The sequence below is a fragment of the Acomys minous genome (genome assembly GCF_964271855.1).
Source record: "Acomys minous genome assembly, chromosome: 8".
Classification (NCBI taxonomy): Eukaryota; Metazoa; Chordata; class Mammalia; order Rodentia; family Muridae; genus Acomys; species Acomys minous.
The window spans coordinates 19,155,355-19,175,626 of record NC_140489.1 but is presented as its reverse complement, the minus strand read 5'-3'; the positions used below and the strand labels follow the sequence as shown (position 1 = coordinate 19,175,626).

The window sequence follows — 20,272 nt, the reverse complement described above, 5'->3', positions numbered from 1 at the left end:
GTGTCATTCTCAGGGCAGCAGTATATATGGAGTCTTGCTTTTCTTGTGGGGAATGCATTCACACTTCTTACAGCAAACAAGAACACCCAGGTCATCTGCGGTGTCATCTATCCTGCCTTTAGCCTCCACTGATGGGGGCGGGTCCACAGTTGTGTGTATTTTGTGACACTGACACTTTGCAGAGCATTGGCTAGTTACTTAGTAAGCCACGAGAAGCATCCGATGCTGGGTTTGCCCACCGTTTCTTCTTCACGAGGTCCAGGCAGTAATATGTTTGCCAAGAAAACCACCAAAGCATATTTTGTTCATCTTAATGCCTCATATCAGGAGGCACGTGATCCTGACTGATCTTTTCACAACTGTTGTTAACTTTGAATGATCCAATTGGTGTGTCCCACATTATATGTGATCTCTCATTGGCATGATATATATGTTTATGTTAATTTAAGTGGCTGGGAAAGGCTGATAAGCTATAGTTGTAAATACTGAGTAGAAGAGGTCCTGGCAGCCAATCTGGCACCTGAGATACCACGTTCAGCTTCAGCACATACATAGTACATATATCCTCTAAGCAATTTCAGAACCATCAATCCTAAATGCTATAGCCGCTGTTGATTTTTTAAGTGATTTTTTTAAATCACTATGTAGTGCCGTCACTACCTGAGTACTTTTAATATACCAAGAGCTGATGGGAAATTTTGACACAATTTAATTCATTGTATTTTCATAACCCCTAACAGGACTACTTGTTATCATTAAAAATAAGGAAAGACACAACAGATCTGATATGGAGAGATTTATTGTAGAAGCGTGGGGAGAGGTGGAGGGGGAGGGGCACTCCAGGGGATAGAGAGACTGATAGAGAGAGTGCAAGGGAGAGAGAGGAGGGGGGAAGAGGAAGAGGGAGGGAGGAGATGGGTTGGTCCTTTTTATATCTGGTGCACAACTGGCCAGCAGCAAGTGATGACATCAGAGGTTGCTAAGCAACCTAGAGGACGATTAGTGGAGCTGCCAGATGCTAGCGCTACTGTAGTACAAAACCCATTTTCCAAACAAGGAGCCCGGGACACTCAGGTTAGCTTGGTAGAGGCTGCACAGGCAGACTGGCTTCACCCTTCCATACTTAACACAAACTTGAACACCCCACTAAGTTTGGAGTTAGCAGAGAAGCCAAGGGCAGGTGAGGTAGAAACACGAAGTATGGAATCTGCAGGCTGTCAGCCCCAGCCGTCCAGCTGTGTTAACCCTTAGCTGAGGTTTCCTTGTTCTCCTCACACTGTTCGTCTTCCTGGTCTCTTCCAACTACAATAAGTCCTACATCCGTCTGCAGACCTGGTCATGTTCCTTTGCTGTTTCCATTATATTCCAGAAAAAAAAACAAAACAAAAACAGTATCTCATTTCCATCATCCTGCATCCTAACCTCTGCCTGGGTTGAGATCAGCTTTGGAACTCCATCCAAATGCACATTGCCAGACCCAGCCCAGACCCACTGAGTCAAGCTTTCTGGGCTGGGACCTGCAAAGATCACCTTACTCTAACAGGCTGCCCAGGGAGCTTCTTCCCAACCAGGCTAGGGAGCCAACCACAGACAAGGTGACAGTTACATGTGGCCACTCACTTTCTGTCTCACATGTTGGACTGTGAGTTCCCTCAGTGAGGCTGGCATGTCTGGCTCACCTCTTTTCTATCTACAGGACCTCGCAAATGCCCTGGCATCTAGTCCACACTGAACAGCTATTCTGAATGCATGTGTGAGTAGGTTACAAGCACGCCATCTTTTGAGAGGCTTTTAGAAGATTTAAGAGGATTGCTTAAAACAGGTTTCCTCCAAGCCAGTGAGTGTTAATGGGGATTTTCAGTAGTCATGGGTACAAAGGTACAGTAGAGTCATAGCTACCCTCTTTTTCCCTTGGCTCTTTTTCTGTCTCTCCAAGAGGTGGCAGATCTGTCAGGTAGCATGGGAAGTGTTCCGCCCAAGGGTCCTGGCACTCTGCTCATTTATAGAACAGAGCTGTGGGAGGTCTGCCAACAGGGAGCTTCCTGGGTCACTATTGCCTGAGACGAAGTAGAGGAGTAAATATAGCTAATCTTGAAGTTACTGGCTGGTTAATAAGTCAGCATCATGCCAGGCATCGTTGTGAAGTACTCATGGCCTCTGCCTTGGGAATGAAACAGAACAGTGTCACCCCACAGAGCAAGACATGGGGAAGATGGCTATGTAATGGCTCCAGGCACAGAAGGTGATGTTTCCAAAGGAGAAGAACAGGACCGCAGATAGGGAGTTGGGGAAGTCGGGTCCAAGGCCATTGGTCCCCAGCCTTTTAGGAAACGAACCTGTACAACAGGCCCTGGGGGTTATCACCCTCCAGCAAGCTTGGTGAGTTAACAAGAAGGGGTTTGGTTCCATGCTTTCAAGGCCAGAGACAAGGATGTTAAGATAATTTGTTGCCATATTCCGATCTCCTTCTGTTGGCATGATTGCTCTGAGGTGACGCAGCACAAAGTCGAGTGTGTAGCGCTGGGTCACTGGCTAGCTGTCCTCCTGTGACCCTAGAAGTCCATCTGTCTGTCATACTTACAGAGGCAATGATGGGGACTTCCTTATAACCTGTGATGTGTCACACCCTACCTGTCTCGTGGTCCTTTTGAAATGGTTGGACTCTAGCCACGGCAATGTGTTGTGACCATGGTTTGTTCAAGTTCTTAGTTGTCATTTAAACACCAGTTAATGAGACTGGGGAGATGGGTCATTAGCAGTTTAAGTACTAGTCACACAAATATGCAGGCTGGAGTTTGAATCCCCAGAACCCATATAACTGTCAGGTGGACATGGTGGCCCCCTTGCCATTCCAGTGGTCAGACTGGGATTACCACATAAGCTGGCCAGTCAGACTAGCTGTACTGATGAGCACTGGGTTCGACTGAGAGACCCTGCCTCAGTGAGTAAGATGGAAAGTGATGGAAGACTTATAATGCCAACCTCAGGCCAATGTATGTGTGCTCCGAGAGAGAGAGAGAGAGAGAGAGAGAGAGAGAGAGAGAGAGAGAGAGAGAGAGAGACAAGTTAAGAAGTTAAAAGGGAGGGAGGAGCCCCATTTAGTGAACATTCTCATTGTGTTAGGAGCCTTCACAGGTCTTCTTGCCAGAGGACAGGCCCAGACCTGCTGCTTCTGTGACACTGGTCTTCAGTCATTTGTAGAAATCTTGTCCTGTCGATAGCTGACCTTTAATATAACAATACAACAAAAACCTAAGCATATGACCCAAGGCCTCTTGGTTATATGTGACCAGATGAGAGCAGACACAAACCAGCTGGTGTTGCACTTTTTTCAGCTCCTAAAAGAAGAAAAGGACTGGGGAGATGGCTCTGTGTTTGCTGCGCAAGCAAGAGAACCTGAGTTCAGACCCCAGCAACCACCCAAAAGGACCCATGGTGGCATGCACCTGTAACCGCAGTGCGAGTGGCAGGGTCCCTGCGGTTTGCTGCCTGGTCTGCACATCTGCCCCTCAGTTCTCACAGGAACCTTTACAGAAGCCATTGTCTGCAGACAGTATCATCGGGCTTGACTCCGAAAATATTCTTCACAGCATGGAGAGCTGAGCTTTGATCAATGCTTTGATCCCAGGAGACGAGTAGATGTGTTCTGTTGCACTGTCCAAATCAATGAGATGTGATTTGCTTTCTCCCCAGATCGGCCATGGATTTGGAACATTCCTTATGTCAAAGCACCTGATACCCATGGGAACATGTGGGTGCCCTCCTGAGACAAAGTGATGTGAAATTTGAACGTAAGATATTAGATGTTCTTGTTTGTACTGAGTGAGCACCTCCCTTAAAATCTTGCACCCATACAAACCTCTTTGCAAAAACCAATCTTGGTTATGTGTCTGATGGTCATTGTCAACATTCTTATTTAAAAAGAAGTGTTATTTTCTTAATTCACTTTTTTATGTCCTTGAAATCAAGCTATTAAACTTCATAGAATTTCAAAGTGTATTCATGCCCTGAATGAAATTACCAATCCCCAGCAAGCATGCAAAAAAACAGGCATGATGGGGGTACACCTGTAACCCAGTGTGAGCAGTGGGATCCCTGAGTTTCGCTAGCTAGCCAGCCTAGCCCAAGTGGTGAGCTTGAGGTTCCATGATGGAGCCAGCTTTCTAAAACAGAGCTTGACTCTGTGTTGGGTGTTTCCACTGTCTGTCCAGAGACTTCCTTCCTTCATCTGCTCAGGGAAAGAGCAGGATCATTCGTTCTCTCCACCCTCACAATTTCCAATCTTTCTGGACCCCAGGAATCAACCTACCATTGAAGGAGGCTGGAGACCTCTGCCAGGATACCTCCGATCCCCGTGCATTGGTCCTCCAGCTGCAAGACTACTGCAGGAAGTCACTGCCGGCACCTGGAAGGTGGGGCCTAGGCCTCCGGTGCACAGCACGCACAGGCTGAGAAAGGTGTGAGGCTGCTGCCCCACTCTGCAGTCATTATGCTGATCCTCAAGTCCCCGACTTGCTTTGTCTGCTTGTCATAGGCCGGTCCCCTAGTCACTCCTCTAGAGCAGCAGGGCCCCCTTAGTAGACAGTGGCCTGCGAACAAGCACGGTGGTAACATCAGAGGCCGCACCCAAGAGGTCTGCGCTCCAAGTGTCTGCAAACCTGTGCCCCTCTCAGGAGCCTGGGCTCTGCAAAGACCAGGTCTCAGCCACGCCCCATGTGCTTTCCAGACAATGTTGCTAAGACACATAGGAAGTAATGAATAAGTGAGAATATGGAGGTTGCAAAAAACGATCAAAGATGTCCCATAGCTGCTGGTGTTTCTGAGGAAATGATGCTTCATTATTCGCAGTTTTCTGCTCAGCTTCCTTAGCTGGAGCAGCCCCTCGGTGGAGCTGAGTGGCCCCTTCTGAGCTTTGTTCTTACCTCCTCTCTCCTTGAAGTCTCTCAGAAGCACTGTATGGTAACTTCCTCTCCCAGCTGAGGACCCAGCACCATGTGAAACAGCCAGCCTCTGCTTCTCCATAGCTGCCAGCAGACCGATCAGGGGAGTGTCCCACACGTGAACACAAGGAACCACAGCTCGGGAGGCTGCTTTTCCACATACAGAAACTGACTGTGGTTCCTGAGGTCCCTTCTATTTCCTGTGCTAAAGCCCCATTCTACAAGCGAGGAGCCTACACTCCAAGAGAGTTAATAGCAGGATGTCTCACAGGAAGCCATGGCGCAGACCCAGTTCTGCCACCAAGGAATCTCACACAGTCTGTACCACACCATGCCACACGGAGCAAGCTCCGCTTTCCTCTCCTGCAGTAGATGTTAGAGGGTTTCTCTGAATAGAAATTTTAATGTTGTATGGCTTTCAAGTGGGTATGGTTTGTGCACAAGGCTCGGCGTGCTTGGAATCTTGGATTGATTTTTGCCATGTCTTTTTTTCTTCACAGAAAGTTGATTTTTCTAAGATAACAGTACTCTCACTAATTATGAAGCCATTTCTGAATGATCTAGGTGGGGTTTTTTTAAGGTTCATTTTTATTTATGTGTCTGTGTAAGTATGTCACATGTGCACGGGGACCTGTGGAGGTCAGAAGAGGACACGGGGGTCCTTGGAGGTGGAGTTACAGGAGGCTGTGCGCTGCCTGGCGTGGCTGCTGGGAGCTGGCTTCCAGTCTGCCACAAGATCAGCCGTGCTCCTAACCCCTGCTGCGTTTCTGCAGATGGTTTTTAGTTCAGATTAGGAGAGTGCATTCGACTTTGATTACCAAAGAGTTACAGCTATAATGTCTTCCTTAAGAACTCAAGAAAGAACCTGAGAACACATACCTTGGACTGAAGAACAGCTGGAAATGCAGGTTTGCATAGGCGTCCTTTATTTACACTTATAGGATGGCAGTTACAGTGATGGACTGACACGGATGGCAAGATGACACAAGTCAGTCACTTAGCTTAACTGGATCATATATAGCTGAACTGTAGTGTAGAACCTAAACTTCTATTGACTGTATACTAAGAGCACAGTATGCATGAGTTAGATCCAATTACACTAGTTTTTGGAAATTATCCTAGTGTCTTGTTCTAAGCAGTAGTCTTAGACAAGAGAGTACTGCAAACTACCTTTTTTTTTTCTTTTCTTTTAAATGCGGCTTTATTTTAACTCACAGGAAGCTGTACTTAACTACAGTTTCTTTTTATATTTCTGTCAACTAGTATGCTATGATTTAGAAGCATTGCTCATATAAGATTCACACACGTGCCGTTTGCTCCTTGGGAATGCCTGTAGTGACCCAGCATGGAGTGGTGTTCATCTGAGCCCAGGTGTGACCACTGGTCCCTGAGCTTTGCCAGCCTCTGAGCTCTGACTTCCAGTGTGGTGACCCAGCATGGAGTGGTCGGTAGTCATCTGAGCCCAGGTGTGCCCACTGCTCCCTGAGCTTTGCCAGTCACTGAATCCTGACTTCCCAGAACTGTTGCCTGTGTTTCATCCAGTCTTCCTAATGACCCTATCAAAGAAGCTCTCTGATTTTCATTATAAGCAAAGAAAAAAAAAAAAAAGCAAGCAGATTGTTCATCCAAAATCACATAGCTGGGATTTGAACCCAGACAGTGTAGATCCCGCACCCTGTTTTTGGCCAGGCAGCAACAGTGACAGGTGTTCCGTGCTCTAGCCAGGGCCAGACTTTGTATACATGAGATGTAACTATACAAGACTGTATGCTTCCATCCACTGTAATAACAAATCATGGTTGGCACGACAGAAGCAACTAGCAGAACGTAAACGCAAACACTAAATGCCACATTAGTATGCAGGCCTGAGTCGCTGAATGACTTAAGCCAGCCCCAGGTTCCTGCCGAGTGGGCTCCTTTCTGGTCAGAGTGTGGAAGCCAGAAAACTGCGCTGTTGAGTTATTCTGGCATATTCTCTGACTGAAGCCTGCTATTTCTACTTACTTTCTAGAGCAAAGTACAAGGTAGGAAAAATTGGCCCAGATGCTACATGCTAGCGAGAGCAAGAGGCAGCTCAGGCAATTAGGTACTGGGGTACTTACTAGCAAAAGCAATGGCATGCAAATGGCGACAAAACCTTCCAAAGCCTCAACATAACCTGAATCCTGTGTTCTACGGTGTTCGGAGCAGTCTATCTCAAGGCAGAGCCCAGCTAGTGCGTGAAAGCAGGCCTTCCCTTTAGACTTTGCTCCATTGAGACTAGCCTGACAAAGCACTGTCTCCTGTTCACCTTCTAGCAACGTTTTTAAAGAGCTCTCACTAGTTATAAAAAGGGAAACAAACTCCTTTCCATACTCACAAGAAGATGCTCAGGATGAAACAGTACAGGAGAAATGGTGGCATGAGGCATTTGTTGTGTGGAGGGTCGGTTTCATTGGGCCTGACTATATAGTCTGCTCCACGCTGCGGCACAGGTGAGATTCTCCTCAGCGTATTAGAGGGGTTCATGGTCACCCAGTTAGCTACTGAACGAGCTGCACCTCATCTCGGGTGATGGATACACCCCAGCCGAGCCAGCACGTGTCCCTTTCTGTGTCCAAGGACACAGATGATGTCATGGTATGTGCATGGCTGTCTGTTCCTAGGTTCTTTAGAAATCTTGACAACTGAATGCTGATTGTGTTCAGATAATTGAGTTTGCTACAATTTAGCAGTCTTTACAATCAGCTGCCATTCTGTAACCTTTTTTCAATATTTTAATGAAAGGATTCATGGGTCAGGGTTCTTCCATAGTTACAGAAATGGGGCTGATGAGTCTCCAACTGTAAGAGAGACTTTAACTGAGATTCAGCTAGGGTGCCGGAGCCAGAGAGTCCACAGTACAATGACGACTGTCCACATGTCAGCTCCGCTCTGTAGGATCTGGTCATCATTCTCACAAAAGCTCTCTCCCCCTGGGGGCTGAGGTTACCCCAGAACTCCATCTTCCTTCAGCTGGCCATTCCAGAGAAAGGAAACTTTCTCAGACAGCTCCACTCAGAGGATTAGATGGCCCAGTGAACCCACTTGGGCCACAAGTACATCCTGTGAATTGCAGACATGTAACCCAGACCGCAGGGTGGCCCAGTAGGGAGGAAAGAGAAGGAGAAAGTGCCAGAGACAAACATTGTGTCGATTCTAAGCAAGAAATACATCTGGGAGAAGTATTACCACTGCGCCGAAGGACGCTTCCTATGTCTGTTCCTCAAACTGTACACAAGCTTGTGGGATGTATTTAAAAACCGAAGTTTCTGAAAATGCTGCATAAATAGATAAGCCTGTATAACCTGAGTGTTCTAGAACTAATGTTTCAAACTGAGGGTAGCAACCCAGAATGAACCGCGAAATTCCTGTTCATCAAGTCAGTGAGTCACAGCCAGCACTTTTGGATGAGACAGAGTTTAAAAAAAAAAAGTACTTGTATATAACACAGACAGGGTGGTTAGTTGTGTTCGGTTTGTATTTATATATACCTGAGTGTTTACAGGATTCTATGTCAAATGTATTCCTTTCTAGGTTTGTTGACTCACCCACCCTGAGTAGACAGCCACCCTGGTTAAGGCTTGAGAGTTGGCACCCGGGAGGGTGACTCGGCTTCAAGGCATTGGGGACTCATTAGAATTGTCTAGTTCTGTCCCTCCAAGCTGTTGAGACCTCAGGCATGTTCTAATGCCTGCATCCTCCTGTTCTCATCTGTAAAAGTGGGGCTGATACCTGGAGGATTCTAAGGACAAATGGAATGGAACCCTGAGCAGTGACAAAAACTCCATTATGTCCTCCAGTGGTAAGCAAGCCTGGGCTAGGCAGCCTCTAGAGTTCTTAGACCATAGCAACCAGCTTGGAAAAGGAAACCCTCGCCTCCTGGAAGCCAACAGTCTTCCATAGCACTGCTTCCAGACTGCTGAACCCTGCTTGCTTCTGGAAAATGGGTACATTGAAGAGTCACAGCTGCTGCCAGGGCCACAGGACCTTTGGATACCCTGAGTAGGGCCTTCGTTCATGGGAAGGCTTGCCTCCAGGCTCAGCCTTGGGAGCTGCTGAGGTCAGCATGCTGATTGGCTGGGACAAGAGGCAGCAATGAATTGATGGCTAGTGAAGGAGAAAGTAGAGGTGAGGACCTAAATATGTAAAGAGAGGAACAGGTTAAAAGCAGATGGATTGGAAATGGTACTGTGCAAATGTCAGCAAGAGAAGACTGTTGTGACTGGGTTAGTATCACATAACGTCCTCTGCAAGGCATCTTATATAAACAAAAGACCACTACATGAAGAGGATATAGTAAACATATGTTTCCTTATTGCTTCCAAATGCTTGAAATGACACAATGATAGCTGAGGTTCTCTTGTTGTTGTGGTGGTGGTGGTGGTGGTTTTCTTGTTGTTGTTGTTGATGATGATGATGATCTTTCTCCTCCTCCTTTTTCTTCTCCTCTTCCTCCTCCTTGTTTTTCAAGACAGGGTTTATCTGTGCAGCCTTGGCTGTCCTATAATTCACTCTTTAGACCAAGTTGGCCTTGAACTCAGAGATCCGCCTGCTTCTGCCTCCCAAGTGCTAGGATTAAAGGCGTACACCACCACCACCCTGGCCTAGCTGGTGGTTTTCAATTCCTCTATTTTGGCAATCCATAGAATTCACTAGGGCAAAAAGAGGAGCTAAAAAGCACCTTTACCAAACTGAAGCTGTCAGAGCCCTGCACACCTACAGCTGCAGAAAAGCATTTGGTTCAGACCATCTGACTGAACCATTAAAAAAAAAAAGTCTCTAGTCTGGTGTGGTGGCACACACCTTTAATCCCAACCCTTGTGAGGCAGGTGCAGGTGGATCTCTGAGTTCAAGGCCAGCCGGGTTTAGAAATCAAGTACCAGAACAGCCAGAGGTACACAAAGAAATCCTGTCTCAAAAAAAAAAAAAAAAAAGGAAACAACAAAAAAAGAAGTCTCTGAGTATACATGAAATACGTTAGAAATATATTTTTAATTGAAAATAAGCAAAATATTTACATATGATTCACAAGGGATAGGAGAAAAATATTTTAGCAAAATATTATGAAAATACTACATCCCCATAAATGTTGATAGTGAAGGCAGCATTGAACTAACAGGAAAATACTTAAAGTAGAAGGAATTGTTAGTGACAAAGATTCCATCACAGAAGAGGAAGCAGGAAGACTATAAGAGCCAGAGGAAACAAGTATAGTAAGACAGCATTTGCCAAACATGCTGCAGCAATCGCACACGTGAACTCAGTGCCTGGGGCCACAAGGACAAGACTGGAACAAGACCGAACCCACCAGAGTCCCAGCATGGACAGGAGAGGACTTCATGAAGTCCCTCCCCTGTCTGAGTAGCCGCAGGGATGGAGTCCCTGAGTCTACCCATCCTCTGGTACATGGATGGTCCCAGACCATGTACATACAGCACCACTAAATGGGAAATGGAGTCTGTGTGTCTGTGTGTCTGTCTGTTTAAGAGTACATGAAGTTGGGAGGGAAAAAAATGGTGGGAGGATGGAGGTTGACTTAGTCCAAACAAATTATATGCAGTTATGAATATTAAAAGACTTTTAAAGTAAGAGTCTAAAAACCAGTAGTCTTGCCATCCAACCATAAGTAGCTTGAAAAAACAAAAAGCAAACTTAAAGAGAAGTAAAAAAAATAAAATAAAAATGGAATACAGTCCCAAGTAAAAGTTATCTCAAAAATGCCATGCTTTTAAATGTTGATACTTTTTATAGTTTATCCATAACTAAAAATAGTGAATAATAAATTGGTGAAATCCAACATATTAACAGAATAAAGAAAACATAAGACTACTGGGCATGGTGGTGCATGCCTTTAATCCCAGCACTTGGGAGGCAGAGGCAGGTGGATCGCTGTGAGTTTAAGGCCAACCTGGTCTACAAAGTGAGTCCAAGACAGCCAAGGCTACACAGAAAAACTCTGTCTTGAAAATCCAAAAAAAAAAAAAAGAAAGAAAGAAAGAAAGAAAGAAAAAAACATAAGACTATTGTAGATACAGAGAAAGCATTTGACAAAATTCAACAATCATCTCAGCTTTATTATTTTTTTAAGAGTGAGAGAAAGAAGGAAAAGAACAAACTTCAGAAAAGTAAAAATAAAGGAGAGTGTCTTCACCTTCAAAAAGAGCATCTATGGCTGGCCAGTGGTGACATACACCTTTAATTCCAGCGCTCTGGCAAGAGGCAGAGGACAAGCAGATCTCTTGAGTTTGAGGTCAGCTTGGTCTACAGAGTTAGTTCCATGTCAGCCAGAGCTTCACAGAGAAAGCCTGTTTTGGTTTGGTTTGTGGGGGTGTTTAGACAAGATTCTTTTTTTAAGTGAAGAATGGGAGGAAAGATAGAAGGAGCCAGAACGGTCAAGGACACTACAAAAAGACTAACAGAGTCAACTAATGTGGGCCTATGGGGCTCACAGAGAGAAACCACAAACTAGAGAGCATCCATGGGCTGGACCTCGACTCCTCCACATACGAAGCAGATGTGTGTGGTCAACACATGGGTCCCCTAGCAATGGGAGTAGGGGCTGTCTCCGACTCTGTTGCCTGCCACTGGATCATTTTCCCCTAGCTGGGCTTCCTTGTGGGAGAGGATGTGCTTAGTCCTGCTTTGACTTGAGGTGCCAGATAGATTGGTACCCCTTGGGTGCCTCCCCTTTCTGAGAAGAAGGAAAGCATGGAATGGGAGGATGAGGTGTGGGACTGGGAGGAGATGAGTGATGTTCCTTCTAATTTGAGTGAACCTTTGCTTCAGATGACATAGTTATGTACATAGAAACGCCTAAAGGGCCATTATAACTAATCAATAAATACAGCAAGTTTATAGGATGCAATAGAAAACATGAAAAGATAAAACATTTGAATTTCTATACACCATACAATCAAGAGAACAAACAATTCCTTATGATAAATTCACAAAAGATGTGCAAGATCTCTGTCCTGTAACAACTAGGGAGATCTACATATATGCAGAGATAGGTCTCACTCATGAATCCTCAAAATGCCACTTCTTCCCAAAGCAAGTTAACACAGTCTTAGTGAAGATAGCATAGACCTTTTTCTGTGCCTGTTTAAAATGTCTGTCTAAAAACCAGTTCTTTGATTTTTAAAATGGAAACAATTCATTACATGCAAAGAAATATTGACAAAGAGGAGCTAAGTTGGAGACCGCGCTTTTCATGACTTCAAGACCTATAAAATTAATTTAAATGCTTTTTATTGGCATAACAGCTGGGTAAACGGATAACAGACAAAATAAGGGATTCCTGAAATGAATGCATTCCTACTTTCCTTCCTGATAAATGGCATTAGACAAAGTGGATATCCTTTTGGGGAAAATGAACCTTAACCCTCACATGTGCAATAAAGAAATTAACTCTGTACCACACAGACCAACTATACAAACAAGGGGAGAGAAATGAAAAACCATGTACAACCTTGAAAGCAGCAATAATTTCTAAATGCACAAGGGTATCAAACATCACAGAGTGGAAAATTGGAATTTACTAAAGTTAAAAACTTTGGTCAGGCAACATTTTTTAAAACAAGTAGGTATACCATAGATGAAAAAATTAGCTGCAAAATATGCATCTAATGAAAAACCTAGACACATAAAAACACTACACTTTAATAATAGGGACGTGTGTGTGTGTGTGTGTGTGTGTGTGTGTGTGTGTGTGTGTGTGTGTGTTGTATGTGTGCATGTGGAAACCAGAGGTCAGCATTGGGTGGAACTCGCTGATTTAGCTGGGGAGGCGTGGCTAGTCAGCCTTTCCTGTCCCTGCCTGCCAGCAAGTGTGGGATTTCAGCTATCCACCACTCTGCCCACCTTTTTATATGTGTTTTGGGGAGCTGACTCAAGCCCTCATGCCTGTGTGATGAGCACTGAGCACTCAGGCATCTTCCCAGTCCCAAGACCAATTTTTAAAAGTGGGGCCAAATACTACAACCATTTACAAAGAGATACAAATGTCCAGTATACTAGGTATCCAGAAAACACAAAATCCCAATGAGATGAATTTATATGCCAGTGGACAGTGGGCTTAAAATGCCAAATATCTGTAGGATGTGGGCACTGCAGTGTTGGTTAGTAGCGCTACTTTGAAATGATGTCAGCAGGCAGCTTCTTCCAGAACTAAATAAATCCTTGCCTATGACTCAGCAGTTCACTGCTGGATGTTTGCCCGAGAGATAAGAAACATATCCACAAACAGCTGATAGGAATGTTGCTGACAGGTTTTTTTTTTAATTGAATTCATGTTTCCTAACAGTTTTATTTATGATAAATGGAATTTTCCCACATTCCTAGTCCCTGTCATAAAGCATGAATAAGATGATGGCATATCCAAACAATGAAGAGCCAATGACATGGCGGCTGAGACATGTAAACATGGATACGCTTCAGAAACACACTTCACACAAGGTATGTAACTATGGTGCTCATGAGTCGGGACACCTGACTAGGCAAAACCAAGTTCTCTAAAGGAGAAATAATCATGGTAGACAAAGACATCAGACCAGTGGTTACCTCAGCAGGAATGGGGGGGGGGGGCAGTGTTTGCTAAGAAGATATTTGTGAGACCTTTGATCTGTTGGTGGCACTTAGTGATATGGGAGGCAGACAACCGTTTGGCTCCCAAAGATATCCATATTTGTCATAACTCACCTAATGGTACATTTGCATGTCACTATATACAATTTATTTGCATGTCACTATATACAATTTTACCACAAACACAAGAATGCCTCATCTCGCGCCCCCCCCTCTCTCTCCCCCCCCCCCACCCTCCCTCCCACAAGGTTTCTCTGTGTGTAGCTGTGGAATCACTCTGTAGACTAGATTAGCCTTGAACTCTCAGACATCCACCTGCCTCTCCCTCCTGGGTGTTAGAATTAAAGGCGTGTGCCACCACCTCCCAGCAATTGGAACTCTTAATAATGACCAGTACTGGGTGGAGACGGGTTGAAAGTGTGCAGATGTCTACAACCTTTCAAAACGCATCCTACCTAAATGGGTTGATGAATTGGAAGGGACAGTAAACTGTCACCTGTAGAACCTAGGTGGTGGTGTGTGGTATCGTAGAACAATTCATTCAAGTTTGATGTACTTGACATTTTTCTTAAACTAGTAAAGGTGACTGGGATACTCACCCTGGGCGTGTACTCAGTACCCTCTAAAGCTATTCCTCTCCAGGAGACACAATGTAAGATGAACTGCCAGTTACTCTCACGAAAAACATTTGCATCTATTCAACAGAATAGTTCTGTTTCTGGCGAGCATCGTGGGTGGGTCTCCTGGGACCACTCTTTCCAAAGACAGAGAAATTCTATTTAGATCGCGGGTGGCTATGAATCCATTCCTTCACGCAGGCAGATATATTCGCTCCCTGTGCAGTCATCAGTGCAGACTGGGTAAACCGCTGGGGACCAGGTGTGGCTAAAGGGCACACAGCGCCCTCTTCTGGCCCCAGAGGGACCCACGCAGACCATCGAGCCTCTCGACTCGCTCTTAGGCAACCACTCTAGGGATCTGCACACCGCGTGGGAGCAGCGCTGCTCGGAGGTTAGCCTTCCGAGCTCTGGGCGAGCGCCAGCGAAGACGAACGCAGGAGACTGGTCCTGAGGCCAGGAGGCGGGCAGCGGGTAGAACCGCTGCGGTTGGCAGCAGCAGGGCTCCACCTGTTGCAGTGTCTGAGCACTCCCCGCAGAGAAGGCAGCGCTGGGCACGGACTAATGCTTCCAGCTCCCATTGGGCAGGGCAAGCTTGCTTGAGAAGCGGACCCAGGGGCCATCCTGAACCTACCCCACGGAGCAGGTGCGTTTGGGGAGGTGAGACCTGAGGGTGGCGACAGCTCCTACGTTCGTTACAAGTTGGGGGTCTCTGGGTGGGTGCCCCAGAGGTTCTCTGGAGAGTCTTCCTGCTGGCTTGCTTATTGTAGCTAGGAGCACTCGGCGCTGAGTCTTCGACTGCGCAAAGAACCACGGAGCCGATTGTCTAATCAAACCCGGGTGGAAGAGATGGAACTCTTCTGGCCGCTGTCCTTGTCCGGCTCTCCGGGAACAGGGCTGGCAGGGCGGACACGTGGCGACAGAGAACGCCGAGTGCAGGGCCTAGAGGCTCTGGTTAGGGGGAAGTCAAGGAAGACTGCTTGGGAGGATGCTCCTAACTTCCTTCGCTGTTTCAACCTCCCCCTCTGCTCTCCTCCCCACAGCGGCCCTCCCTCGTGCTGCCGCGGAGCTTGTGTGCCTGGCGGAGATCCGAGCCCGCGGATCTGGCTCTTCTCACTGCCCCTGCCTCCGTGTGCCTGTCCCAAACTGGTTCCAGCCTCTAAGCCCCGGCGATTCTGGAAGATAGAGGCCCGACAGGACATCTTCACTAATACACAACACCTGGAGAGGCACGGAAGACAGCGGACAGCCTGTGCCCCAGCCATCACAGCCTAGAAAGGATGGTCCAAGGAACGCGCACCTTGACGCTCAGTTTACCCGCTGGTTCTCTCTTGACACACGACCTTTTCTTCAAGATGAATTCAAGTTCTCTGGAGTTTGCCTTGAAGGTGCGCCACGCCCCCTCCCCAATCTGAACAGGATTAGGAGCCCGGGTGAATCCCAGGCGCCTGCACCCTAGTACCAAGCCAAAGCTGACCCCGCGCCCCGATTCTCTGGTCTTCAGCCTTAAGGAGAACTCCAAAACGGACGGGGGAGGCGGCAGCGACAAAGCGGATTCGAAACCACGAGTCCAGGCGGACATGCGGAGCTGGCTCCACAGGAACGTTGATCCACGCCGCCTCCGGGAGCGCGCGGCGGGCATGGGCTAGTGGGCACCCGGAGCCGACTAAGGGTCGGCGGAGCCGGATCCTCCCAGGGGCGTGGGCACGAGTCCGCGAGCAGCGGGCCCCACGGGGTTGTCCTCCCGTGCCATGGCCGGCCGCGGTTGCGGCTGCAGCCCGGGCCACCTGAATGAGGACAACGCGCGCTTCCTGCTGCTCGCGGGGCTCCTTGTGCTCTACCTGCTGGGCGGCGCCGCCGTCTTCTCCGCGCTGGAGCTGGCTCACGAGCTGCAGGCCAAGCAGCGCTGGGAAGAGCGCCTGGCCAACTTCAGCCGCGGCCACAACCTGAGCCGCGAAGAGCTGCGAGGCTTCCTCCGCCACTACGAGGAAGCCACCAGGGCGGGCATCCGCGTGGACAGCGTGCGCCCTCGCTGGGACTTCACCGGCTCCTTCTACTTCGTGGGCACAGTGGTGTCTACCATAGGTAAGTGAGCAGGCTGGTCACTCTTCAGTGGCTCTACTTCCTGGGCCTTCGCAGGACCCAACATCTCATCCTTGGGCGCCAGGGTTGCACCAAAGGATCCCTTTGTGACTGACCAACAGGTGTGAATGGATCCCAAGCACAGCGAGGAGCTTATTAGAATTACCCCAGACCAGAACCAGCCTCGGTTTGCTAACCAGTCGCCAGGAATGTGAGTGGTTCTTAAATTGGAGAAGCGCTTTTGTAGACAGCCCATCTGAATCAGGAGACAGAGCTGAGTCCGTGGATTGGAGGCTGGCGGGGCGGGGGGGAGGGGATTTACACAGAGATAGAAAACTAGGACGTTTTTCTGAGTGTTGACTGCACAAAGCCACTGCTCAAAGGAAAACCATGGTTTCAAACTTACAGAGAGACCCTCAGCATTCCTACCTGGAAAGAGGGAGAAATGTAAATTAGGGGCTCAAAGAATAGGATCTGTTTCCTGCGGGAAGAACCAGGGAAAAGTGGCCTTGAGTCTAGCCAGTTTGAGTTCCTACGGTTTGGGCTAGGGACTAAAAGGGCACCCTATGCATTCTGGGGCAGAGGAAACTTGAATCCAGAAGTTCCTAAGCTGGCTTGAGCTTAGACTAGGGAAAGGACTGCTAGGAAGGCCTGGTGGCGGATGAAATGGAGCAGGGATAAGAAGTTACAACTATGCAAACGAAGCATAGTTCATATTTTTAATACGAATATATTATCATATTCATAATAAATAACTTAATTAAAAGTTGGAACTGAGCAGCTGAGCCCCTGGAAATTTTGAGAAGGGTGTAGTGGGCTACCATCGGTGATACCTTTATTCCCCTACAGAATGAGATGGGAAATGGAGGATTTGTGCAGCACACCCCACCCCCCAAGACTGCTCACCATTGGTGTATAGCTGAGTAGTGAGTGGGTTGGGGAAAGTAATATAGAAGTCCTAAAGAAAGAGGCCTGTGGCAGAAGAGGGGCTCTGAAAGGCTAGAGGAAGAAAGGAAGTGGCACAGACGCCACTGCCCGCGACCTCATGGCAGCAGCTGCACATGTGTGCTGGGCACTCAGCGGCCAGGGCCTCTGTGCTCTCTAGAAGTGTTTGCAGGTGGCATGGGTGACAGGTGAGCCACCTTGATATGTCATGCGGTGGCGGCGGCAGAGGAGGGAGGGTGGGGCGTGGGGCAGAGGGGAGGGTGGCGTTCAATCAGGAGCCTCAAGCTATAGACCTGATTTGCCTAGAAAGACTTCCGAAGATTAGCCAGGAACCCATGACTTCAGCTGGCCAGTGAATAGCAAGGCAAAAAAAAAAAAAAAAAAAAAAAAAAAAAAGACTGGCATGACTAGGGACACAGGTGCTGTACTCAAGTGCTTCGAGCCTGGTGACCCAGCTTACAAGCCTATGTCGTTCTATCTTTTTTTTCTCCAAGGTTCACTGTTGGTCATTTAGAAAGAGGAACCATTTTCATTTCTGCAGTTTCACAGTTCAGCCTTTTCTGAGTGCTTCCTTGCCCTGGTGCCTGTGCTTAGAGCATCTTTTCCCACCCAGAGCCTGCAAGGATGAGAGGCTCTCCATTTCCAGGCACAGCAGGAGTCCCAGCTGCACTTTAAAATGTTTTTCTGTGGGAACAATGGCAGGTGCACCTTAGAGTTCTAGCTGAGGAGAAAGGGCTGCCAGTGAGAGTTTGTGCCCACTCAAGGGAAGGGCAAGAGGCTCCCTCCTTTGAGAGCTGCCTTCTAAGACTTCACAGCAATGTGCAGACTGGCCGTTCTGAAAAGCTGGAATCTCGTCAGTTACTCATTTCCTACCTGGAAACTTTCAGGACTGTGGTATCAGATTCCTGTCCAGGACACAGCTCTCACTCTCACTACCCCACATCCCAGTCCTGTGTTCACCTGAACCTGTTGCATCTGGACTCCTTCATAGTAATATAAACATTAATAGTAATATTATATATTATACGTGATATTATATTAATATTAATATTCAATGGTTGTTCTTTTAAAATTCTGAAATCTAGCCTGTTGTCTCTTCCTTTCCCCACCTTTCTCTGTGAAGAAGAGACGGGTTTGATGCCCAAATAATTCTTCAGGTCCCATGGAAAGTGGTTTTCTTTTCAAAGAAGACAAGTCCAATGGCCAAAGTAGTGAAAAACTAAAACCTATGTTTTCTTTAAGGAAATTTAAAGCTGTCTTGTTATGACACAAAAGAAACACGCTATTTCTTGCCCTGTGGCTCTGCGGCTTCTGATCTCTACAGCCCTCCCCTAAGGTCTTCCCAGGCATGAGCCTTCTGTCTTTCTGTCCTTTCTGGTCCCCTCTTACCGTCTCTTTTTTGCTCTGTATTCAAAAGTGGCATGACCGCTCCTGTTTCTTTTAGCTTACTCTAACTTAACCTATTACCCAGAGTCTCTAAACTCCGGACAGTTCTAGGAGGATGCCAGCCACCATCAACCCTGACCCCTTCAAAGCACAGAGAGAAAGGAGGGAGCACGTGATCAGTGTGTAACTTCTTCAGACTCTGGGAAAGATACCACTGAGTTCAGGCCCCCAAAGAAGCACCTGTCAGAAGGACACCACTCTCCTTCCCCGCTCCCCAGCACTCTGGTCTCCCCTTCCCACCACCACCATCCCCCCCTCTCTTTTTCTATCCCTCCCTCTAGCCCTATGTTTCCTTCTGAATTGTCAGGCATTTTTCCAGTGCTGCCTTGTCAGCAGGCATGGTGCATCTCCCCTTTATCCTGAGAGCCATCTTTAGAAGGCTAATTAACTCTTGGGGTTCTTAGTCTGACCATGCCTGCATTTCTTTTATTGATCACCTTTCCTTGGGGGATAGAGGATGCTGGTAATCAGTAAACCAGAGATCATAAATGAGCATAACATGGGGTGCGGGGCACTGGGGGGAGAGCAGCTGGGCCCTGGAGAGAGCAGCCTCACCACAGGCATTCTCTATCTAACTTTAAGACCATGCTAGCCAGACAGCTGTGAGGATGCGAAGTCCCCGCCTCAGATGAACTTGGGTACCAGGAGAGAGAATTCTGGCCTTCCTTCCCTTAGGACAGGATGACAGGAAGCTCTTGCCACTTTTGCAGCCTCTTGATGTTGCAGGTTACTCTAATCTAGTTCACGAAGAATTCTCGGTCACCCTGAGATAGGGAAATGCATTTTCTCAGCCCTTCTGACTATCACAACACCTCTTTAGCCCTGTGCGCACACCACTCTGCTTTTTCCTTCCTTTAATGTGATGTCATATGTGCCCTCTTGAGACTTACATGTGTGTCCATGAATGTGGAATCATGTGACTGCCCTCTGAGGGCTAAACACAGCATGTATGTACATACTTAGCTCTTACAGAAACTCCATAGCGCTGGCCACACTCTGCCTTGAGAAGTAGGGGGTCCCGAACTTAGGGAGCTTCTATGATGGGTCGGAAGTTACTTAGCTGAAGGTGAGGTAGAGCTCCCTTTCAAGGTGACACTTAGAACTGTCCCCTGAGCCTCTTCTTCCTTGGAGATCCATTTTTCTAGGAGGAATTGGTCCTCCGTTGAATACCATGTCCCTTTCCCTCAGTTGTGATGGTTTTAAGGAGCCCTAAAATAATGATGATGATGATGATGATGATGATGATGATGATGATGATGACGACGACGACGACGACAACGACGACAGCAGATCCCAGGAAAGTTTGTGAATCCTAGTGTCTGCCAATTCAGGACAAGGTTTGGGTGAAATCTGCCATGTAACAAAAGACTGACACCTCCCAGCATCATGTTTCCCAGTCCCCATCAGATTACCATGATGGTTGGCAATGTCTGTCCTTCTACCACTGTCTCCCCACAGATCCTAGAGTCACTTCCTGATGCTTCCTGTCAGTTCTTGGAATATTGGTACCCAGCGTTTCTGTGTCTTGGGATTTCCCTTGGCTTAAGCAGCTGTTAGATATCGTGGTGATACTGAACCAATGACCTGACCGTTGAAGTGGCTTTCAAACTGTTCTGAGGAGTTTGTGGGGTTCTCTGT

At 47.3% G+C, this 20,272-nt stretch overlaps 2 protein-coding genes across 6 annotated transcripts in view; both read left to right on the top strand.

The window, feature by feature from the left end:
- TDP1 (tyrosyl-DNA phosphodiesterase 1) overlaps positions 1-8,478 on the top strand; it is a 76,129-nt gene extending 67,651 nt beyond the window's left edge. For 2 of the 5 annotated variants that reach the window (XM_084792022.1, XM_084792023.1), the window contains one exon: positions 3,694-3,997. In XM_084792022.1, the coding sequence (XP_084648148.1) occupies positions 3,694-3,767 (74 nt within the window). In that variant the 3' untranslated portion in view covers positions 3,768-3,997. The other 3 variants (XM_084792020.1, XM_084792019.1, XM_084792021.1) reach the window with 3 other exon arrangements.
- Positions 8,479-13,795: 5,317 nt separating this feature from the next.
- Positions 13,796-20,272, top strand: part of KCNK13 (potassium two pore domain channel subfamily K member 13) — a 91,264-nt gene continuing 84,787 nt past the window's right edge. The window contains exons 1-2 of the mRNA XM_084792034.1: positions 13,796-14,807; positions 15,205-16,246. Coding sequence (XP_084648160.1) covers positions 15,913-16,246 — 334 coding nt within the window. The 5' untranslated portion in view covers positions 13,796-14,807; positions 15,205-15,912. The remainder of the gene's footprint in view (positions 14,808-15,204; positions 16,247-20,272) is intronic.